At 45.6% G+C, this 22842-nt stretch overlaps 1 protein-coding gene across 1 annotated transcript in view; it reads right to left on the bottom strand.

Annotated features, from left to right (window-relative positions):
• Positions 1-22842, bottom strand: part of UBXN6 (UBX domain protein 6) — an 85913-nt gene that overhangs the window by 20456 nt on the left and 42615 nt on the right. Inside the window, exons 4-10 of the mRNA XM_069741768.1 lie at positions 22622-22735; positions 22396-22493; positions 22231-22306; positions 21963-22047; positions 18946-19165; positions 11821-11951; positions 3843-3988 (exon numbers count right to left, since the gene is read on the bottom strand). Coding sequence (XP_069597869.1) covers positions 3843-3988; positions 11821-11951; positions 18946-19165; positions 21963-22047; positions 22231-22306; positions 22396-22493; positions 22622-22735 — 870 coding nt within the window. The remainder of the gene's footprint in view (positions 1-3842; positions 3989-11820; positions 11952-18945; positions 19166-21962; positions 22048-22230; positions 22307-22395; positions 22494-22621; positions 22736-22842) is intronic.

Below are 22842 nucleotides of genomic sequence, written 5' to 3'. Positions count from 1 at the left end.
CAGGAAAATCAGCACTATAATATGGCACTAATTCCCTTTTGAGCTTTGCACTGTGCCTCAAAGTCGTTTTCGTCCACTTATGGGGTATTGATGTACTCAGGAGAAAATAAACAGTACAATTTCTTATGCAATTTCTCCTATTACCGCTTTTGAAAATTGCAAACTTGGGGTCAAAGCAACATTTTAGTAATATTCATTTACTCAGCCCAATGTTATACAAGTTTGTGAATTGCCTGAGCGTTAAAAATACTCAATACTCCCCTAGAGGAATTCCTTGAGAGGTGTACTTTACAAAATGGGATCAACTGTCCAACCCGCAGTGTTCAGATGTTACAGCGTAGTGTATGGGATTTCAAGAAATCCCATGTCCACTATGCGTGCACCGACGCCTGCGGTTTACTTGTGAAAACAGACATGTGGCGCATCTTTCCAGACTGCAGTATGTCAATTTATCTTGCGGAGACGCGAGTCTCTGCAAGATAAATTTCACCCATACAATATATTGGATGTGGTGATTCCGCACGGTTCAATGAACACAATGCAGAATCACCTGCGTTCAAAAGCCTTCAGCGCTTTGGACTCAGTGGACATGTGCTGTGTCCAAAGCGCTGCCGATTATTGAGGATGTAGCTTTAAAATGAAAAATTGGAGCTAAAGTAACCTTTTTGTGGGAAAAAATTAAATGTTATTTTTTCCTTCCACATTCCATTAATTCCTGTGAAGCACCTGATGGATTACTAAATTTCTCGAATGTGATTTTGAGCACCTTGAAGGGGGGAGTTTTTAGAATGGTGTCACTTTTGGGTATTTTCTGCCATATAGGCCCCTCAAAGTCACTTCAAATGTGATGTGGTCCCTAAAAAATAGTTTGGTTAATTTTATGGAAAAATGAGAAATTGCTGATCAACTTTTAACCCTTCTAACTTTGCACCAAAAAAACATGTTTCAAAAGTTTTGCTGAAGTAAAGTAGACATGTGGGAAATGTTATTTATGAACTATTTTGTGTGACATATCTGTCTGGTTAATGGTATAAAGATTAAAAGTTAAAAAAATGTGACATTTTCAAAATTTTAGCAAAATTTCCAATATTTTCAGAATCAAACGCAAGGTCTATCAAACAAATTTTACCACTATCTTGAAGTACAATATGTCACGAAAAGACAATCTCAGAAACACTGAGATACGTTGAAGCGTTCCAGAGTTATTAACTCATAAAGTGACACTTGCCAGAATTGTAAAAATTGGCCCCGTCACAAACGGGCTCTGGCACGAAAGGGTTAAGATACATAAACGCTTTTCATCTGTGAAGGTTTTGGTTTGGACGCCTACCACTCCTTCAATGAGGTTTCCTCCATAGTGGTGCTTCTGTCCACCCCCTTTGTTAGGAACTGTCCCAAAGTCACGTTCCCATGAATGCAGAACTGTGTTGTAGTTCACTACGCACTGGATGGTTGGGTTTCTGTAGCCAATGATCCAGTCCATTATTTTCCCTAATTAAACAGGATCCCAGCTAGAGGACACACACTGATCATAATCATATACCATAATATTCTAAGATGGGAAAACCCCTTTGACCTAAAGAAAATATTATTAGGTAAATACAGGGAGTCATATATTACACTTTGGAAATATTAAAATGTGCATTTCTTAATACGCCTACCTAAATATATATTTTTTTTTTTCAACAGAGCACATTTGCAGTAAGTTTTAAGATTTTTGATTTACCTTTACAGAAGACCTAAAGATAAGATTTTTCTCAAAAAGATAATTCGCAAGTCAGACGATTTCCCTCAGATTTCTAGCATATTTGATTTGAATTTTCAACAGCGTTAGCCCACGATCTGGTGAGATTACAGTTTTGTGAGGGTAGTAGAGGCTCCAATTCTAAACAGAATCTGAGTGAGTCGGCCCCACTCTTTATCGTCAAGGCCACCATCCGCATCCTCTAATGACATGATCTCCTCGATAAGGTTCACAGGTCTAGTCCAGCATCATCCCTTAGCTAGTTAACAGTAGTTTCATTGTAGAAAATCTCCTGAGCTTCTGATTCCCAATTCTAGATTTTCCCTGACTCTGAGTGCTATTACCACCCCAGCTGCCCGTGCCCCTACAACTAGTACTATCATAGCTGGGCTTCAGTTATGGCCTCCACCCCACCTCATACAAGTTTAAATGCTTACTACTCTCATCCAAAGCATCAACTGGAAGAAATTCCTCCTCAGCACTCAGAATTCCCTATGGTTTAGGGGACATCAGAGGTCAGAAATGACAAAGATGTGATTGGCATAAGTGAAAGTCCATAACTGAAAATATTAACTGTTAAGGTGGCAGAGGAGGAATGTGCAGAACAATGACAGTATCATGGTCGGAGGTAACATCATTCAGCTTGCTGTGACTGTGAGGAGTGATATATCATATAGTCCATAACATCCCAACTATATGCCCGAAGGATTCAACGGAAAAGAACTTTGACCTGTATTTAGTACTACTGCCTAGATTGGTGCCAGTTGTGGTGCTACTTAAGGTTCTCATATTTATATTGCCAGATACTGTAGTATTAATGTTTTTTTTTTTTTTAAATTGCCCCATCCATCACCACTTTTTTACCATGTTTTTTTTTTAAGAATTAACTTTTTTTTTAATACAACTATAATTACCCCCTTCCCAAAAAGGATCTACCAAGGAATGCTAGGTGAATGCCAAAAAAATCCACAGCTGCAACAGCGCAGTATTGTGGGGCGTGTACATAAGTAAATTCGACTGATAAAACAGGTGTGAAAAAATGCAGTACTGTTGTTTGAGACCTGCCTCACAAAGCATTTGTGTCACAGTTAAAAGACTGTATTTATAAAATTCTCTTTTTTATGTTTTAGTATGTCATAATTTCCTCTTCCTAAAAAGAAGTAACCAAATAAACCTAGGTAAATGCCAAGAATAGAAGAGCAACAGGCTATAGTACTGGTGGTACGTGTACGTACGTCAAAAGTAGACCAAGGTAACAGGTGTGCAAAAAATCAGTATGGTTTGTGACACGCACGCTTTAAGGCAGTCACAGAATTTATTGTTTTTTGTGCTTTCCGCAATATTGGTGGCTCGCTTCTTCATAAATGCACAAAATATGTGATTGAATGGAAGCACTAGCAGTATAACCAGACATTGCTCTTGCAAGCTATGAGGCCCCCATCTTGGCCCACCCTTACTGACTATTTACTCTCCTATCTCTCTCCATATCAGTTCAGTCTGTATCATTCTCTTTTTCTTGCACACTAATCTTCTTTGCTGTTCTGTCACACGAAGTTTGAGTATTTTATGGTTTTCTATCCTATCTCCATGGCGGTTAGATGTGAGATGTCCTCTCACTATCCATAATCACCACAAAATGGCTGCTAAATTTCCTGCTTCTGTTTTTATACTGAATTGTATAATTTTATAATTGTCCCTCCTAATTTGCTTTGCTATGTGAAGTGATAAGACAGTTAAGGCATTATGAGGAGGATGCGGAAGGTCACCCGGTCAATCCGGAGGTCATGGGATAATGTCTTCTTCTGCAATGTGGGGAATGATGATGGCGATTTTAGGTGATTCAAGAGATTATTCAAATTTACAATGCAACAAATCGATTCGCTCATCTCCAATTATTACCCATTGACCACATCTTATTTTTTTTATTCTAACTATAATGAGCTACATTGACTCAATCAAGCTTTCTTTAACTCAACTGAAATTTCACATACCGTAAGTAAAGAATGATATCAGCTCCGCCAATAATCCTATTCAGTCTGTTAACAAGGGGAAAATACACTGGACATTTTCAATTTTTGCTACCCAATCTTCTACTTACCAAACCATACTCAATAAATGTAGCCTGTTCATCTTCCAACTTTTGACCACCTGGAGAAATAAGTTCAAAAGGAAGCCAGTCATTCTGCAGATGCTGGCGAATAAAATCGACCAAAACAGACAACCTTTCCTGGGGATAGAATAGACCTGAAATTGCAGAAGACATTTGAACAAAGGATATACATTAGTAACTTGGAAATGTTGGTGGTTTCTGCATGTCCCATAGCCATGCCCAGAGAAGAGGACCATGCATGTTCACCACTTTGCAAACAGCTCTGATTCAGCATAATCATATATAAAGAGGACAATAGGTTGTACAAGATAAGAAAATAGGGATTTTTGTGTGTACTCACCGTAAAATCCTTTTCTCCGAGCCACTCATTGGGGGACACAGGACCATGGGTTATGCTGCTGTCACTAGGAGGCTGACACTAAGCTGAGACAAAAAAAAGGTTAGCTCCTCCCCTGCAGTATACACCCTCGTACTGGCTTCCAGATACCCAGTTTAGTGCAAAAGCAGTAGGATATTAACAATATAACAAGTAACATTAGAATATAACATGTCAAACAAACAGTCAAGATCAAAAAACAAGGTCACGAGCCGAAAGGCTACCAGGGTGGGTGCTGTGTCCCCCAATGAGTGGCTCGGAGAAAAGGATTTTACGGTGAGTACACACAAAAATCCCTATTTCTCCTTCGCCTCATTGGGGGACACAGGACCATGGGACGTCCCAAAGCAGTCCCTGGGAGGGAAACAATACAACCAAATAACTCCGTGTACCATCTGACTACAAATGCGCAACGGCCGCCTGCAGGATACGCCTGCCAAGGGCCGCGTCCGCAGAGGAGTGAATGTGAACATTGTAATGCTTTGTGAAAGTATGCAGGCTGGACCACGTTGCGGCCTTGCAAACCTGCTCCGCTGTGGCCTGGTGCCGGATGGCCCAGGAAGCACCCATCGACCGAGTGGAGTGAGCTCTAATCCCCGCCGGGATAGGACTGCCCCTGACCCGATAGGATTCCTGGATAGCAGATTGGATCCATCTGGCTATCGTGGATTTAGACGCAGCCAAACCCTTTCTGTGACCTTCCGGGAGCACGAAAAGGGCGTCCGATTTTCTGAAATGAGCCGTTCTGGAAATGTACCTCCTGAGGGCCCTTACCACGTCCAGGGTATGGAGGGCCTTCTCGACCCTATGTTTGGGCTGCGGGCAAAAGGAGGGAAGAATGATGTCCTCATTGAGGTGGAAAGATGAGACCACCTACGGGAGAAATGCCGGAGAAGGACGTAGGACTACCTTGTCCTGATGAAAGGCAAGGAAAGGAGCCCGGCAGGATAAAGCGGCGAGCTCTGAAACCCTTCTGATGGACGTCACCGCTACCAGGAAGGAAACCTTCCAAGAGAGGACAGAGAGCGGAACGTCTTGAAGGGGTTCGAACGGAGGTTCCTGAAGAACCCCGAGGACCAAGTTGAGATCCCAGGTCTCTAGCGGCATCCTGTAGGGAGGAACCACATGGGAGACTCCCTGGATGAAAGTCCTGACTTGAAGGTTGGTGGCGATCCTACGCTGGAAAAGCACGGATAACGCTGAGATCTGACCTTTGAGGGAACTCAGGGCCAAACCGGAGTCCAGACCCGACTGAAGGAAATTCAAGATGCAAGGGATAGAGAAAACGAGCGGAGGGTGACCCCGGAGCCTGCACCATGAGAAGAAGGTTTTCCATACGCGGTGGTAAATGGAGGCGGAAGACGCCTTGCGAGCACTTAACATGGTGGGGATGACCTGCTGAGAGAAACCGGCACGAGTTAGAATCCAGGTTTCAACAGCCACGCCGTTAAACGTAGGGCCCCTGAGCTCTGATGGTAGGTCGGTCCTTGGCGAAGCAGGTCTGGGCGGTCTGGCAACCGCAAGGGAACGTCGGCTACGAGCTGAACGAGCTCCGCGTACCAAGCGCGACGAGGCCAGTCTGGGGCGACCAGGATGACTGGAACTCCCTCCGTCTTGATCTTTCGGGTCACCTTCGGCAGTAAGGGAAGGGGAGGGAACACATATGGGAGCTGAAATTGATGCCACGGAGAGATCAGCGCGTCCACTCCAATGGCCTGGGGATCCCGAGATCGAGCAATGAAGTTGTGGACTTTGGCGTTCAATCTGGACGCCATCAGATCCACGTCCGGGGTCCCCCAGCGAAGACAGATCTGGTGAAAAACCTGTGGGTGGAGTTCCCACTCCCCCGAGGCAAGGCCCTGGCGGCTCAAGAAGTCCGCCGCCCAGTTCTCGACTCCCGGAATGTGCACCGCAGAGATGATGGAATGGTTGGTTTCGGCCCAACGAAGGATGAGGGAGACTTCCTGCATCGCCGCCCTGCTGCGGGTACCCCCCTGGTGGTTGATGTAAGCCACCGCCGTGACGTTGTCCGATTGGACACGTACTGGGTGACCCGCGAGCAGGGCGTGAAAGCGACTCAGAGCAAGTCTGATAGCACGAATCTCCAGGATGTTGATGGGGAGTTTGGATTCCCGAACTGTCCAGCGGCCCTGGGCAGAGTGGTGGAGGAACACCGCCCCCCAGCCAAGAAGACTGGCGTCGGTAGTTACCACTAACCAGCGGATCGGGAGGAAGGACTTCCCCTGGAGAAGAGATGGGCCCAGGGTCCACCATACGAGAGATTGTCTGACCCGTGGGGACAGGGGACAAGGGCGGTCGAGAGATGAGATACTCCTGTCCCAGCTGTCCAGCAAAGCCTGTTGCAAGGGACGGAGATGGAGTTGAGCAAAAGAAACTGCTTCGATTGTGGCAACCATCTTTCCCAGAATCTTCATGGCGAACCGAATGGTTCGCGGGCGGGGATGACAGAGCGTTCGGGCTCCCTTCTGAAGTGCTAGGGCCTTGGACCGAGGAAGAAAGACCAGTCCCCTTGAAGTGTCCAGGATCATTCCCAGAAAGGAGATCCGACGGGCCGGAACGGGAGCGGATTTGTCCCAGTTGATCAACCAACCTAGGCGCGAAAGAGAATCCAGGGTAATGTGGACGCTTGACTCGCAGGCTTGAAAAGACGGGCCCTTTATGAGGAGATCGTCTAAGTAAGGTAACACGACGACTCCTCGAGAATGAAGAATGGCCATGACAGCCGCCATGACCTTGGTAAATACCCTGGGCGCAGTGGCGAGACCGAAGGGTAAGGCCGTGAACTGGAAGTGGTCCTCCCGAATGGCAAAGCGGAGGAACCTTTGATGAGGCGGGAAAATCGGGATGTGAAGATAGGCATCCTTGATGTCTATCGAGGCCAGAAATTCCCCTCTTTCCATCGAAGAGATGACCGATCTGAGCGATTCCATCCTGAAATGCCGGACTCTTACGCACTTGTTCAGGAGCTTCAGATCCAAAATGGGCCGCACTTTTCCGTCCTTCTTTGGCACGACGAAGAGGTTTGAGTAGAAACCTTTGAACCTCTCGTGTTCCGGGACCGGGACAATGACCCCGCTCTGGCGGAGGGTGTGAATGGCGCAAAGAAGGGCGCGAGACTGAGCTGCCGAGCTGGGAAGACGAGAGGGGAAAAACCGAGTTGGGGGAGGAGAGGAGAACTCTATCTTGTAGCCTGACGATACCAGATCCCTGACCCATTCGTCGTGCACGACGGAGAGCCAGGCTTGCTGAAAAAGGAGCAGGCGTCCGCCTACTCTGAAGGTATCGACTGGCGTCGTTCCCGAGTCATTGAGACGGGAATCTGGGAGGTCTGGACCCTCGGGATCTGGGTTGTCTCGGTTTCCCGCGATAGCGATGGCGTTGGAAGCCGCGGAAGCTGCGCAATTCGCCGCGTCGAGGGATGCGAACATCACATAATCGCTAGCCATGGCTAACTGCTTGGCTAGGTCTGCCATATCAGACGGGAGGTCCTGTTCGTTAATGGATTTCGCTAGAGCATCCGCCCAGGAAACCATAGCCTTGGACACCCAAGCCGCTGCGAAGGAGGGGGACAGGGAAGAGCCAGAGGCTTCATACACCGAACGAGCTAGCGAGTCTATCTGGCGTTCGGTGGGGCTCTTAATTGACGCGCCTTCCGGAACTGAGAGAAGCGTTTTAGAAGCTAGGCGCGAGACCGGCGGATCTACTAAGGGAGGATCCGTCCAGTCTTTCACGAGATCCGCTGAGAAGGGGTACTTTGATAGCAGATTCTTCTTACCCGTAAACCGCTTATCTGGATGCTCCCTGTGACGCCTGACTATATCCAGAAAGGCTGGATGAGAGGCAAAGGATTTGTGGGAACGTTTGGATCTGGTAAAAGAGACCGCGTGTTCCGGAGCGGAATTAGCGTCATCCTCCACTTTAAGAGCGTGATTGACTGCTACAATGAGGGAGTCGACCGTAGCTCTGAACTCCGGAGCCTCCGGGTCCAATGATACCTCGGACTCATGTTCAGAGTCGGGAACGCTGTGAGCCCCCAAAGAGGGTGAGCGAGAGGGGGAGCTGCCAGATTCTGAACGGCGAGGAGAGCGTTCAGGAGAGGTAGGGCGGATCCGCTTTCGGGATGACCGAGCCTCTTTATGGAGAGAGCGGCCCCTGCTGACCGACGATTCCCCTGCTATGGAGGGATCTCTTAACGCCTGTAACGGGTTGCCTCGTTCCCCGGGAGGATTTTGAATGGATTTGATGGCGGTGGCTAAAAAATCCACGGATTGAGAGAGAGAAGCGACCCACGGGGGGGGGACTAGGTACGCCAGAGTCGGTGGCGGTGGAGGGCTCCTGGGCACATGGGGCATCGCAGGCAGAACAGAGAGGGGAACTTTGAGGCCTAGGAAGAGGGGCCTGACAGGTGGTACACGCAGAAAAAAAGGTCGTATGCACCTTAGAGGATTTTTTAGATCTAGTCTGCGACATGACTCTAATGCACAAAAACCACAGGGGCTATAATCTGGCCTGGGAAGCAGAGGGCGGCGCTGCAGAGGAGAAGCTGACGATGTCTCCTTACCCCGGTCCTGTGTCCCGCTGTCCAGGGGAGCCGAGCTGTGAATCCAGAGAACTGAGCTGCCGAGCTAGAGCTGCACGTGGGCGCTGTGCCTCCGTGATGCGGCAGAGCTGGAGCTGCGGCGTGTATGTGTGGACCAAGATGGCCGCCGAGATCAGAGGAGAGATCTCGGCGGCTGCGAGAAGCGCCAGGGACCGGGGGGCGGCGCCGCCGATGACGCGCAGGAGTGGGCGGAGCCTATCGGCAGCGACCAGCGGCCAGGCCGAAGCCGGGGGCTAAATTTGCGGCCCCGGGCCGGCGCGCGGCCGCAAAAGGCCGACGTCTCGGCCCACCATACTGCGCTGCAGCCCGCCAATGTGCCAGATGAGGAGGAGCCCTCCGACCGCTGTGACCCCCCCATCCCCCACGGAACACTTACCCTATGGAGGTGAGAGGAACCTTAGGATGGCTGGGACGGTGCAGGGAATGGGAAGCCTCAATCCACCAGCCCCTGAGAGAGAGGGGTGGAGAGGAACCGTCCACCACCTGAGTCACACAGAACATTGGTGATGCAGTGTGGTCTGCACGGACGCCACGGGGATAGGGCCACTGTACAGCCGAGGGTAGAACCTGGTGGACAGGGCATATGTCCGGCATAAAAAAGGCCTGGCTGCAGAGGAGGATACTGGAGGAAAACCCAGTGCTCGTCTGTATAAAAAAGGGGAGATCGGGGCCCTATTAGGGGAGAAACCGTCGCCCAAAAAATGTCAGCTCAGGCAGTGGCTCCCACGTCGCAGGAGAGGATACGGAGAGGTAAAACTCCCGTGCTCGCCTGTTGTTGGTTCGGGGGAGATCGGACCTAGAAAGGACCCGTCGCCCCCTTCGTCCGGAATAGATTAAAAGGAAAAAATTCGTGAAAATAAAAATCAGTGTGCCTCCTACGGACACTAAGCTTAAACTGGGTATCTGGAAGCCAGTACGAGGGTGTATACTGCAGGGGAGGAGCTAACCTTTTTTTTGTCTCAGCTTAGTGTCAGCCTCCTAGTGACAGCAGCATAACCCATGGTCCTGTGTCCCCCAATGAGGCGAAGGAGAAAACATGGCGGCTTTTTGCCAAAAATGGCTCCACACATGTCCATAGGTTGTGGAGCTGCAATGTCAGGTACAATTTATAGACAGGGGTGAACTTTTGTTTTTCCGATCCTGTTTAGACTCATAGGAAACATTTTTGAGTTTGGCGCTCTCTGCATATAAACTTACTGAAGGCTTTTACTATCACTCCTGACATTATTTAACCCCTTAGGCTATGTGCACACGTCTGGAATTGTCGCGGAAATTTCCGCAGCAATTCCGCAACTGTGCCGTGGGTAAAACGTATGCGGAATTGGCATGCATTTTCCCGCTAAACACTAGCGTTTTACAAGCATAAATAGCTTGCAGAATGCTATCGTTTTCCAAGCGATCTGTAGCATCACTTAGAAAACTGAATGACAGGTTGGTCACACTTGTCAAACATAGTGTTTGACAAGTGTGACCAAATTTTTACTATGGATGCTGCCTATGCAGCATCAACAGTAAAAAGATCTAATGTTAAAAACAATAAAAAAAATAATAAATCGTGATAGTCTCACCTTCCGGCGTCCCCGGCGATGCTCCTGTTCCCAATAATGCCTAGCAGCAATGACCTCAGATGACGTAGCGGTCTCGCGAGATCTACGTCATCATGGGTCATTGCCGCAAAGCATCACTGGGAAAAGGAAGCATTGCGAGGAGCGGGAATGCTGCAATGGACGCCGGAAGGTGAGAATATCACGATTTATTATTTTAATTCTTTCTTTTTTTTTTAACAATTATATGGTTCCCAGGGCCAGGAGGAGAGTCCAACTGCACATGATCCGCTTACTTCACGCATGGTGGGCATAGCCACATGCGGAAAGTAAGCAGATCAATGCATTCCTATGTGTGCGGAATCCCCTCGCTTCAGCACAAGGAATGAACATGCTGCGTTTTTTTCTGGAATGCGATTTCACCGCGGAAAAAAACGCAACATGTACACAAAAATTGCGGATTGCATTCTAATAATAGGATGCTTAATGTATGCGTTTTTTTCATGGCTTTATTGCTTTTTTATAGCAAAAAAACACGAAAAAAAAAAAAAACGCAAAAATTCCTGAACGTGTGCACATAGCCTTAAGGAGCAGCCAGTTAAGTGTTTAGGAAAAAAACCCACCATTTTACATTTTGATAGTTTGAACAAAAATGGACTCAGCAGAACACATTCAGCTTTTTTACCTTATTTGTTTTTAAAGGGGGAAATTTTTTATTTTTTGGCCCTAATAAGGTACCTGAACCTGTGTTTGATTGTTTTTAATATATACTGGTATATCCTAATATGTAGAATACATCAGGATCTTCTATGAAAACCAGTCTGTGGCTGGGCTTCACAAGGGTACCAGCATGGCAGTGTTAAAGGCAGTGATGAGACTATGTAAGCAATGGACTCCATTACTGAAATGCAACCAGGATGGCACAACTCAGCATTTTATGGGTTAAGCTGCAATGATCAGAAATAAACGGTGATCGCTGCGGTAAGCGGTAGATGATGGCTGTATTCAACAGCTGGCACCTGCCCGTCTGTAGTGCATATAGTCTTTACTGCATATAGGGAAAGAGCTGTCAGTCAGTGGTGGTAGACGTTCACCGCATTCACACAGTACTGCAACTAGTAAACTGCTAACTTAGCCAAAATACATCCTAAATTTACATTCATGCCACAAGGCTGCAATCAGTGACCCTGGAGCAATTACACGCTCCCATCAAAACATGCTGACATTATTATCTTTTAACAGCTTTTTATATTTAAAAAAATTATTCACCGAAGAATATATATTTTCACACCCTCAGCACTTCTGCATCCTAGGCTGCTTTCACGTGAGGTACAGTAATCATTTACTTTAAGGAGATCATTTGATTGCTTTATCCAATTTAATTTTCCTACACAGACCTTATAATCTCTAAGAGCTTCCTCTCACCTTGTAATATATAGTCGTCTGGAAATCGGATTCTGAGAACAGTATATTTATATTTCTTCATTTCATGTCTTTCTTCTCTTTCCCGCATAGCTTTAGTCTTGAGCATAGAATCTTGCTTTATTTTCTCTGTCCTATGATGAAAATACAAAAAAATCTTGATTTTTTTCATCTCCTTATTAATGATATTGTGGATGGGATTGAGAGAGTGTCAGTCTTTGTTGACGACACCAAACTATGTAGGATATTAAAATCTGACCTTGACAATATTAAAAAAATAATCTGGATAAGATGTCTGAATGGGCAGACATTTGGCAAATGAGGTTTAATGTCGATAAAAGGTAATGCACCTAAGATGGGGGAATCCTGTTGCTGCATATACATTAAACGGGACTACAAAACAGGAGAAGGACTTGGGCATCCTGGGTACAAGTAAGCTGAGCAGTAGGGATGAGCGAACCCGAATAGTATGGTAAAGTTCAAGGTTCATACTGGACACCTAGTATTTGGTACCGAATCCGGAACACGGACTTCCAAACATAAGTCCGTGTTACTGTTCGGGTTCGCAAGCCTAATAAAGCTTGTCGAAAGGCTGCTGGTGCAACACCATCAGTGGCAAGGTCCACACAACCACCTATATGTGGACCACTACGCACCGCCAGGAACGTTACATTTCCCTAAGTGCCCACTGTGTAAATGTAGTGTCGGCTGGGACACAGGCTAAAGACGTTCTAGGGCATGTCCTACCACCACCGAGGATTGCTGAACGTTTCTCTGTCTATGTTGCCTCCTACTCAGTTTCCTCCACTGCCTCTTCATAAGGTCAAAGTAAGACCTGCCCCACCAACTTCAGCACAGCCAGGGGGAAACCACAGTGGGCTGTTCTGAAACTCATTTGCGTGGGGGACAAATCCCACACCATGAAGGAGCTGTGGATGGGGATCAAACAGTAGACAGATGAGTGGTTAGTGCCGGGGAACTTCAAGCCCAGCCTGGTGGTGTGCGATAATGAGCAAAATCTTGTAGCAGCTCTGGGCCTAGCTGGTTTGACGTACATCACTTACCTGGTGCATGTGCTGAATTTGGTTGTGCAGAGCTTCTACCCACGTCTGAAAGTGCGGGCAGTGGGTGGGCGCTTTCGGCGTTTTGCACCCTGCTGTTGCTTGTCTGTCTGCGCTGCAGCGTCATTTCTGCCTTCCTGCTCACCGCCTCATATGTAACATACCAAAAAGGTGGAACTCCACCTTGCATATGCTGAAGGCTGTGTGAGCAGCAGCAGGCAAAATTGGAATTTCAGCTCCAACATGCATGGCTGAGTCGCTCTGTGGAACAACACCACTTCACCACCAATGAGTGGACATACATGTGGGATGAGTGTGCAGTGTTGAGCAGGTTCGAATACTCCACCAACGTGACCAGAGCTGATAACACCATCATGAGCATTACTATACCACTTCTATGCCTGCTGGAAAAAAAAATGCTTTAGGTGATGATGGATGAGGAGGTGGCACAGGAGGAAGAAGAGCAAAAGGAACAGGGTCCATTCATACCGTCGTCCACACATGGCTTGGAGAGTGGGATCTTTTACCAACAGTGGCAAGGTATCCAACTGTACAGCCAGGGGACAGTTTTGGAGTATGAGGAAGAGGAACCGTGTTCACAGCAGGGTGACACTCAAAGCAGCTCACGAGCATTACTGGAGCATGGCTGGAGTGATACAGAGGACGCAGACCGCCAAGGTCTGCTAGTCGTTGCCTCTGGGCAGCCTGGCACAAATGAGCCAATACATGCTGATGTGCCTGCGCAACGACCGCCGAATTGCCCAGATTGTTACCACTGCTGATTACTAGTTGGCCACCCTGCTGGATCGCCGCTACAAGGACGACGTACCATAATTATTTCAGTCACTGGAGCAGGATCGCAAATGTGTGAGTACAAGTGCACCAACGGTGTTTCCACCTGACTAAAAAACTATATCAGCTGCAGTCAGCCATTGTTATACTCTACTTGCCATTTGCTTAATTTTGGGGCCTTCCCCACCCCCCTCCAAAAAAAAACAAAACTAAAAAGAACCTCCCCCTGCCCACAAAAACAGTGTTGGATATATTCTCCCCTACCTCTTCCACATACACCGCCAAGTCCACCTCCACCTACACTTGTATCTCCGCCTCCTGGTTCAAGAATCAAGATTATATATATTTTATTCTATGTTCTTTTAAGTCGTTTTCCTATCCACATTTGTTTACAGTGCAATTGTCCTGCTCTTACCCCTATTTTGCTTCCTTTTGCAGCAACCGGTGGTCTTTTTCCCGAAGTCCACAGCATTGAAAACCATGGAAAGTGAAAGGGCTCAAGGCTTCCACAAAATGTCAGCGGAGCACCCGCACAGCTGAACACACCTCCTACCAGCCTGGAGCCCGCAGCATCACCCCACTCCTGCCGCCGCTGTCAGCTTTCTGCAGCAGTGACCCTACTCCACCACAGCCGGTAAACTACATTTGGATTATAAAACGCACACCCATTTCCCCAAAAAACATAAGTCTTATCTGAAAAATATGGTAATTGGTGGAGAAAGTTGAACTTGTGGACTTGAGTCTTTTTTTCAACCTATGTAATGTTAGTTTAAGGCTGTGTGCACACATTGCGGTTTTTTCGCGGTTTTTCCTGATAAAAACGCTATAAAACCACAAAAAAACGCATACAATAAGCATCCCATCATTTAGAATGAATTCCGCATGTTTTGTGCACATGATGCGTTTTTTTCCGCGAAAAAAACGCATCGCGGTAAAAACCGCAGCATGTTCATTAATTTTGCGTTTTGTTTGCGGATTTCCCACTACAAAATGCATTGGGAAGTGTCCGGAAAAAAAATGCGGCAAAACCGCATCAAAATTGCGGATTTCTTGCAGAAAATGTCCGGTTTTTCTCAGGAATTTTTTGCGAGAAATCCTGAACTAAAGGGACCTGTCAGCAGGATTATGCTGAGTAATCTACAAACACTGTCAGGTTGGCACCATTACTGATTAAAATGATACCTGGGGTGATGAAATCTGTCTTGTGGTTGTTGTTTAATCTTTATTTTCCATTTTCAGTTAATGAGATGCTCGTGCCCCAGGGCGGTCTGTGGTCGGGGCTTTATGTGATGCTCTGTTTAGCTATTCATATGAATGGCTTATGGACATATCACTGATCCCTCAATGACTTGCCCTCTATTTTACTTAAGGCCCCTTCACATTACGCGACGCTGCAGCAATACCGACAACGATCCGGATCGCTGCAGCGTCGCTGTTTGGTTGCTGGAGAGCTGTCACACAGACAGCTCTCCAGCGACCAACGATGCCGGTAACCAGGGTAAACATCGGGTTACTAAGCGCAGGGCTGCGCTTAGTAACCCGATGTTTACCCTGGTTACCATCCTAAAAGTAAAAAAAACAAACACTACATACTTACCTAACGCTGTCTGTCCCCGGCGCTCTGCTTCTCTGCACTCCTCCTGCACTGACTGAGCACAGCGGCCGGAAAGCAGAGCGGTGACGTCACCGCTCTGCTTTCCGGCTGACCGACGCTCACAGCCAGTGCAGGAGGAGTGCAGAGAAGTAGAGCGCTGGGGACAGACAGCGTTAGGTAAGTATGTAGTGTTTGTTTTTTTTACTTTTACGCTGGTAACCAGGGTAAACATCGGGTTACTAAGCGCGGCACTGCGCTTAGTTACCCGATGTTTACCCTGGTTACCAGTGAAGACATCGCTGGATCGGTGTCACACACGCCGATCCAGCGATGTCCGCGGGAGATCCAGCGACGAAATAAAGTTCTGGACTTTCTTCAGCGACCACCGATGGCACAGCAGGGGCCTGATCGTTGGTCGCTGTCACACATAACGATTTCCTTAACGATATCGTTGCTACGTCACAAAAAGCAACGATATCGTTAACGATATCGTTATGTGTGAAGGTACCTTTACTAAATATTATATGTATTGAAGAAAAAAAAATCACATTCAGCAGGCACAGCTATCTAAGGGGTCCTTTAATAATCTCATATCTTCAAAGGGAAGTAAAGATTTTATTGAGGCCTTTGAAATTGTTACATCACGTTTAGAAAAATATTTAGAATTGAGAGTCCTCAGTGGTTGATACTGAGGACTCTCAATTCTAAATATTTTTCTATCTACTCACTAACACGGTACCAAGATATACCGTATATCTTTCCTGTTTATCAAGTTTAGGAACTTTGTTCCAGGATGTAGCAGCCTCTTCCTCAAAGGGACATTTCCTCTTGAAAGGGGCATATATTCTCCGGTTTTCCCCATTCTCTATCAATAAGCCCTTGAAGTTTCTTGTTAATGGGGTAGGTCTTGCGTCTCTTCTGATCCAGGGGCTCAAACATTATGTCCTGAACAGATTTCTTGGCCTTCTGGTCTATTAACCCTATTGTGGACCTTAGCTTCCTTACTGAATTCTCCACCTCTTCTAGGGGAAAGCTATGTACACTCCCTGTGTCACTCTCAGATGAGGTCGAACTTGAGGAGGATTCACACTGAACCCTCCTTCTGACAGAGCAGAATTATCAGACAGCCGGAGAGATTTTTTGGCTCTCCAAATCTTATGCCTTACTTCTTCTGAGTGGGACAGTGACATCAAGGAGTTTTCTGACTTCGCAGTAATATGGGATTTCAAATTAGAGATAAAATTTGTGGACTCTTCCAAAATAGTCGGATATATAAAAGGGACTGGCACATTTTCTTAGTCCAAATCCTAGCTAACCCGTGGTTGTTTTTTGATGATCATTTTTTTTACGTGGTACCGTCAGAAAAGGATGAGGAAAAAAAAAAGAGAAAGAAAAATCTCATTTCCAGGCTGAACTTTCACATAGATCACTCACCACTCAGAAGATATCAAGGTTACCAGAACAGGACGCAGAATCATGTCCGATAAATCTCTTCTGGAGACAGCGGAATCCTCCATTCTGCTGGAGCTGTGCTGACTTAACCTGGAATCCCTGATCCTGCATACTCCACCCGAGTAACTCCTACTGCTGCTGCCCAGTCTATCCATACGTGGTTGCTGGTATACCTGCTTCTTCTGGGGTCGCTTTTGTCGCCGTGGCTGGAGACACTGTGGCTGATACTCAGGCTCCAACTGCTGCATTGGATGCTGCTACACAGGCTGCTCTGTGTCCATGATGGAGCCCAGGCTGGATCTGCCAGCCAACGTGTTCACTGCAGCTTCCAGTACCCTCCCCCGATGCGCATCATCAGGACACGACTTCTAAACCGCGCCCTGCGCAGTCAGGGATCACGGTAGCCGGGCAACCAAAGCGGTGATGACGAACTTGTCCAATGGACGATATCCTCTTGGACCCTAGAAGGGCTTCCAGCCTTCTGACATTGGCCACAGCAGAGAATCCTATTTTCTTCTGCCGCTGTCCTAACAAGGCTTCCCCGTCAAGGACAGAAAATCATCTGATATGGGGTGAAGTGCCGCCCTTTTTACCTAAAAGTTTCCTGTCCTTGAAGGGCGGATTCACTTTTGTGGTGCTGTCATGGGTGACAGAAAAAATACAGCTTCTAAGCAGACTTCAGCCCCTCACACACACTGGATGACCATTGACTGAAGATTCATTTGGATGAACTTTTGGCACAAGGCTGCTTGCTCAGCTGAGTTCTCCTGTGTTCTCGATGTGAAAAATAACCAGACATCTCTCCCATCAGTTTATCTTTGGGAGAACATAGCGATTGGCAGTCTGAAATTGGACATACCTGGTCTATATCTACCCAGACCATCAGTCAGTTGGCGACCCCAAAAACAGTGTCGCCGAGCCAGTCAATATCAGTGTTTGCAGCCGACATTAGTCCAAAGTGTATGGGGGCATTTAGGCTACGAATATGAAGTCTTAGGATGTGGTTATTATGCCTATGTCTTGCTCATACACATTGGATAAAACTCCAATGAAATGGTAGATCTTAACCAAAACGAATGATCATCGGCTGCTTTGGTAAAATGAATAATTGTACATTTCAACCCTCGAATATTTGTACACCAGTGAGGTTTGCTGGATTTTTTTCATCACTAGATGAAAAAAATCAATATTGTCCATTGTAGTCAGTGATATGTTTGGGTCCATTTTCATCTCATGTGTTTGGGGATAAGCAGAAGGGAATATGGCTCCAGGATCAGGTTACTTGTTGGCATTCTGTAACCATGGAGACACATATGTTTGCATAATAGCTGTAGACAGAAAATGGACATACAGTTTTAATTTTAAAAATTTCACAAAGTTACATTGTTGATTTGCCTCAGGATAACAAAAAGGGAAATTGGAACTTCAGAATTCCAGCATATCTCCAATTTTACAATAAAGTTTGAAGAAGCCTACAGTGGGTTTGGAGTCTTATTGAAATGTTTAATCAAGGTATGACGCTCTGTTTCTTTACATAGCACCAATACCCCGTTTCCTCAAAAGTACTATAGAAATCTTGGCAGCTCCTTCATCTAAGGAGGTTCTTTCCATATCCGTACACATCTAATATACACAGCTGTACACAAATTGGACAGTTTAGCTTGGTAAAAAAATAAGGGACACATCAAATATTAAAAGCATTTCACACAGGTTAATCAGATTATACAATTGTAGATGGAACTGTATTCGAATAAAAATAAAATAAATTTTCACTATTAACATATAACAGAATATATTATCGGAAAATTGAAAAACTCAAAGAAACTAAAAATTCTTCTAGTGCCCTTCTAAAATGCAATCTGAACAGGTCAATAGATGGAAAGTCCCACCAGTTCCTCTTAAAGTGTAACTATCTGTTTTGTTTTCCAATATTTTCTCCTCTACTTACATGTCCTGTCGATTGTCAAAGTTCAGGTGCAGTGTCAGGGCTCAATAGAAAGTATGTGCTTCTGCCTCCCTAACATCTGCCTCCCAAACATCATGCTTCAGATCAATCAATGGAAGTCTCAAGACCGGGACCCCAATGATTTGAAGGACATGAAAGTTAGGTAAAAGGTATTAAAAAAATAATAATATAATAATATATTATATATACAATTTATTAATGGCTTCTAAGAGATCATAAATCATTCAGATCTATTTCACATTTGTAAATTGCTGGCCACTGACCTTAGTTTTTGTTCAAGCTTGATCTCTTCCACCGACAATTTATAGAAGTCATCAGGCAGGTCAAATTTCGCAGCTTGAGTGGATGGCACAAAGATTTGTGGTTGACGATCAAGAGTGGCAATTATGGGCTCGCCACTTAACAGAGAATCATGATGGCTTTGCAAGTCGCTTAACCTGTCAAGTGTGTCACTGCCCAATACATAAAATTCTTCCTGCACACCTAGTGGTCAACGAAAAGTGTACCAAAGTTTATGTTTTGTACATTATTCAGATTCTTAAAAAGGTTGTCCATTGCTGAACAACGTCTTTTTAGTATTTCCACTCTACAGCACAAAATAAAAAAAATAAAGCAATACTTCCCATCTGAACTGTTGCCATTCCTCCAGTTTTTACACTGTGACTCCCAGTGGTCACATGATAAAGATGTATCATGTCCACTACAGCTGAAAAGCGGCCGCTGATCAACTACAGCCATCAGTTTTCCGTCAGAGCGCAAGTCCAATGTCACGTGACCGTTGCAGCCAACCAATAGTCACTGATGAGGTGCAGCCTTCGGTATTCCATCAGAGTGAAAGTTCCTTCTGATGGAATAGTGAAGGCTGCAGCCGATTCCTGGGTTCTGATTGGCTGCAGTAATCAGTTCAAATTATTTTATCTCCAAAGCTTGTCTTCCTGCAGTCACGTCACTTGAAGGAATGGCGCCAGTGTGTGAGGTAAATGTACAGATTTCATTTAATGCTGCAGAGTGAAGCTATTAAAGTGGTTCTTCAAAAATGTAATCTGTCAAGTAATTTAAATGGCAGCCTGTCCTAGTCACGTGTCAGGAAACTGGAAAAATGCTCCAACATACTAAGCGCTTAGAGAGGGTTAATTGGCCACATTAAGGGCTATGTTTTTGTTAACAGCTGAAGAGTGGGTGGGAGGCTGTTCACCATATCACTACCCCAGGGCGTGGTCCAGAACGTAAATGTAGAGTTTATTTAGTGTTCGGTGTGCCTGGAGATGAGAGCTCCAGAGCTGTGCTTGTGTTAAAGTTAACTGAACCTTGTTTTTGTTCCCCTGAGTAGGCAAATCCCCGCAGCCACAAAGACTGTACTGTATGCCATTTTGTTTTTCCCACTATGCCAGAAGGGCTGTGATTGGTTACCTAATTTTGGACTGGCTTATGCAGTACGATTTTAATAAACCAGTTGAAAACGTAAACAGATAGTGTTCCAGTGACTAACTCTTTAAGCAGCTGAGTGAGTCGATCTACCACTAAAAATATATGTTTTTTGTGTCAATTATACACTGCAGTCATTGATCTCCAATTATGTTATTGATCTGTATATCTGATTGTATGAATGTATGTATTATTACTTTTGCACCTTAACATATCATATCGGTTATGAACTATTACACTATGTCTTTATGTCATGTAAATCAATGTGATATATCCTAAATCCTTGTAATTGCTGCTAAATGCCTAGGTAATTTGGTTGCCTTAAATATCACCCACTTGCACTTTTGTACTGCTTGAGAAAGGTCCACATCTCTGTACCGAAATGTCACCATATGGGCAATTAAATAATATGTTATTTTCACTGATTTGGTGTGCTGCCTCTATTTTTTGGATATATAATATAAATATATATACCGTATATACTCGAGTATAAGCCGACCCGAGTATAAGCAGAGCCCCCTAATTTTGCCACAAAAAACTGGGAAAACTTATTGACTCGAGTATAAGCCTAGGGTAGGAAATGCAGCAGCTACTGGTAAATTTCAAAAATAAAAATAGATGCTCTATACCGTTCATTATTGCCCCATAAGATGCTCCATATAAAGCTCTGCCATATAGTGCTCTGCACCGTTCATTATTGCCCCATAGCTGCCATATAGTGCTGTGTGCCGTTCAGTACTGCCCCATAGCTGCCATATAGTGCTGTATGCCGTTCAGTACTGCCCCATAGCTGCCATATAGTGTTGTGTGCCATTCAGTACTGCCCCATAGCTGCCATATAGTGCTGTGTGCCGTTCAGTACTGCCCCATAGCTGCCATATAGTGCTGCGTGCCGTTCAGTACTGCCCCGTAGCTGCCATATAGTGCTGTGTGCAGTTCAGTACTGCCCCATAGCTGTGCCATATAGTGCTGTGTGCCGTTCAGTACTGCCCCATAGCTGCAATATAGTGCTGTGTGCCGTTCAGTACTGCCCCATAGCTGCCATATACTGCTGTGTGCCGTTCAGTACTGCCCAATAGCTGTGCCATAGAAAGCTCTGCCATTGCTGCTGCTGCAATTAAAAAAAAAAAAAACGCCATACTCACCTTTCTTGCTTGCAGCTCCCAGCGTCCGGTCCCGGCGTCTCTCCGCACTGACTGATCAGGCAGAGGGCGCCGCGCACACTATATGCGTCATCGCGCCCTCTGACCTGAACAGTCAGATCGGAGCGACGCCGGGAAGATGGAGCGACGCCCGGCGGCTGGAACGCGGACAGGTGAATATTACATACTTACCTAGTCCCAGCGATCCTGGCGCTCCCTCTGCCTGGTCTTCTGTGCTGCAGCCTCTTCCTCTATCAGCGGTCACCGTTACCGCTGATTAGAGAAATGAATAGGCGGCTCCACCCCTGTGGGAGGTGGAGCCGCCTATTCATTTTTCTAATGAGCGGTCCCACGTGACCGCTGAAGAGGGGAAGAACTGCAGCACCGAAGACCGTGGGACGGCAGGGGGAGCGTCAGGATCGCTGGAAGCAGGTAAGTATGCCTCAGCGCCCTCTCCCCCTCACCCGCCGACCCCACCGCTACCGTGACTCGAGTATAAGCCGAGAGGGGCACTTTCAGCCCAAAATTTTGGGCTGAAAATCTCGGCTTATACTCGAGTATATACGGTATTTTTTAATTTATTTTTAATGGGAACAGCACCACTCTTATGCTTTGGCTGTAACTTGATATTGTATCTCAAACATCGTTATTTTGTTTTTAGAATTTATTTTTAGGAGGTCTCTGTAATCTGTAGCACTTTATAGTTGCGGTACCTTGCTCTTGTAATGCCAGTGTTTTCTTCTCAAACCCAACGGCTTCAAAAAATTCAGCTGCTCCTTCCAGGCAAATGACCTTTTCCTACATAAATATATACATAGAAAGTGTCACAAAGGCCAAAATAAAAAGAACACTCAAATGTTAAGGGGTTGGCTCACTACTGGCATAGAGGCATATCATTAGACTACCGCACCAATGAACAGGGGAATGGGGGAACGACTGCTGTGCACCTTGATGGTGCTAGAAACACTAGGAAAATCCTACCTGAAAAACTTTATTTGACAACTTGATCTTTTGATATTTCTCATCATTCGGATTACCAATAATGTTTTTAAGGTACCTGAAAATAGAAGTAGACAGCCCTATGAACAATTTTTCTACCCTATCTGCAGTTGCGATCTAAAACCAGAAATAGCAGTGAGGCCTTACCTTGCCATAGTCTCAACTCCTAATTTCACTTTATCTCGATCTTTGTTAAATGTGTGAATCTTCATTATGGATGCGGAAATGGGATCAGCCATGGAAAGCTAGTATGGATGAATCAAATCAATAAATCGGGTCTTCAACCAAATTACAACATATCTAGATATATAACCATAGATATGTAGATGTAAGCATATATTTATACACATACACAACATTGGCTCTAACTCACCATTTCTATACTTTTTTTTATGTGCGATTCGATTTCTTCCCTTCGCAATATTTCTCCAGTTAATGGGCAACGAAACATTATATTATATATAGAACTTTTTCCAGTTTCAGGTTTCTGTCAACAGATTTTGCAACATAATTAACATACCATACAAAATAAGTAGCTTAGCATTTTATTTTATCCTATTAACTTTATTTTATGTTCGATTAGTTTATCCAAAA

Source organism: Ranitomeya imitator, chromosome 1 (assembly GCF_032444005.1).
Source record: "Ranitomeya imitator isolate aRanImi1 chromosome 1, aRanImi1.pri, whole genome shotgun sequence".
Taxonomy (NCBI): domain Eukaryota; kingdom Metazoa; phylum Chordata; class Amphibia; order Anura; family Dendrobatidae; genus Ranitomeya; species Ranitomeya imitator.
This window is presented reverse-complemented; position numbering and strand designations above follow the sequence as displayed.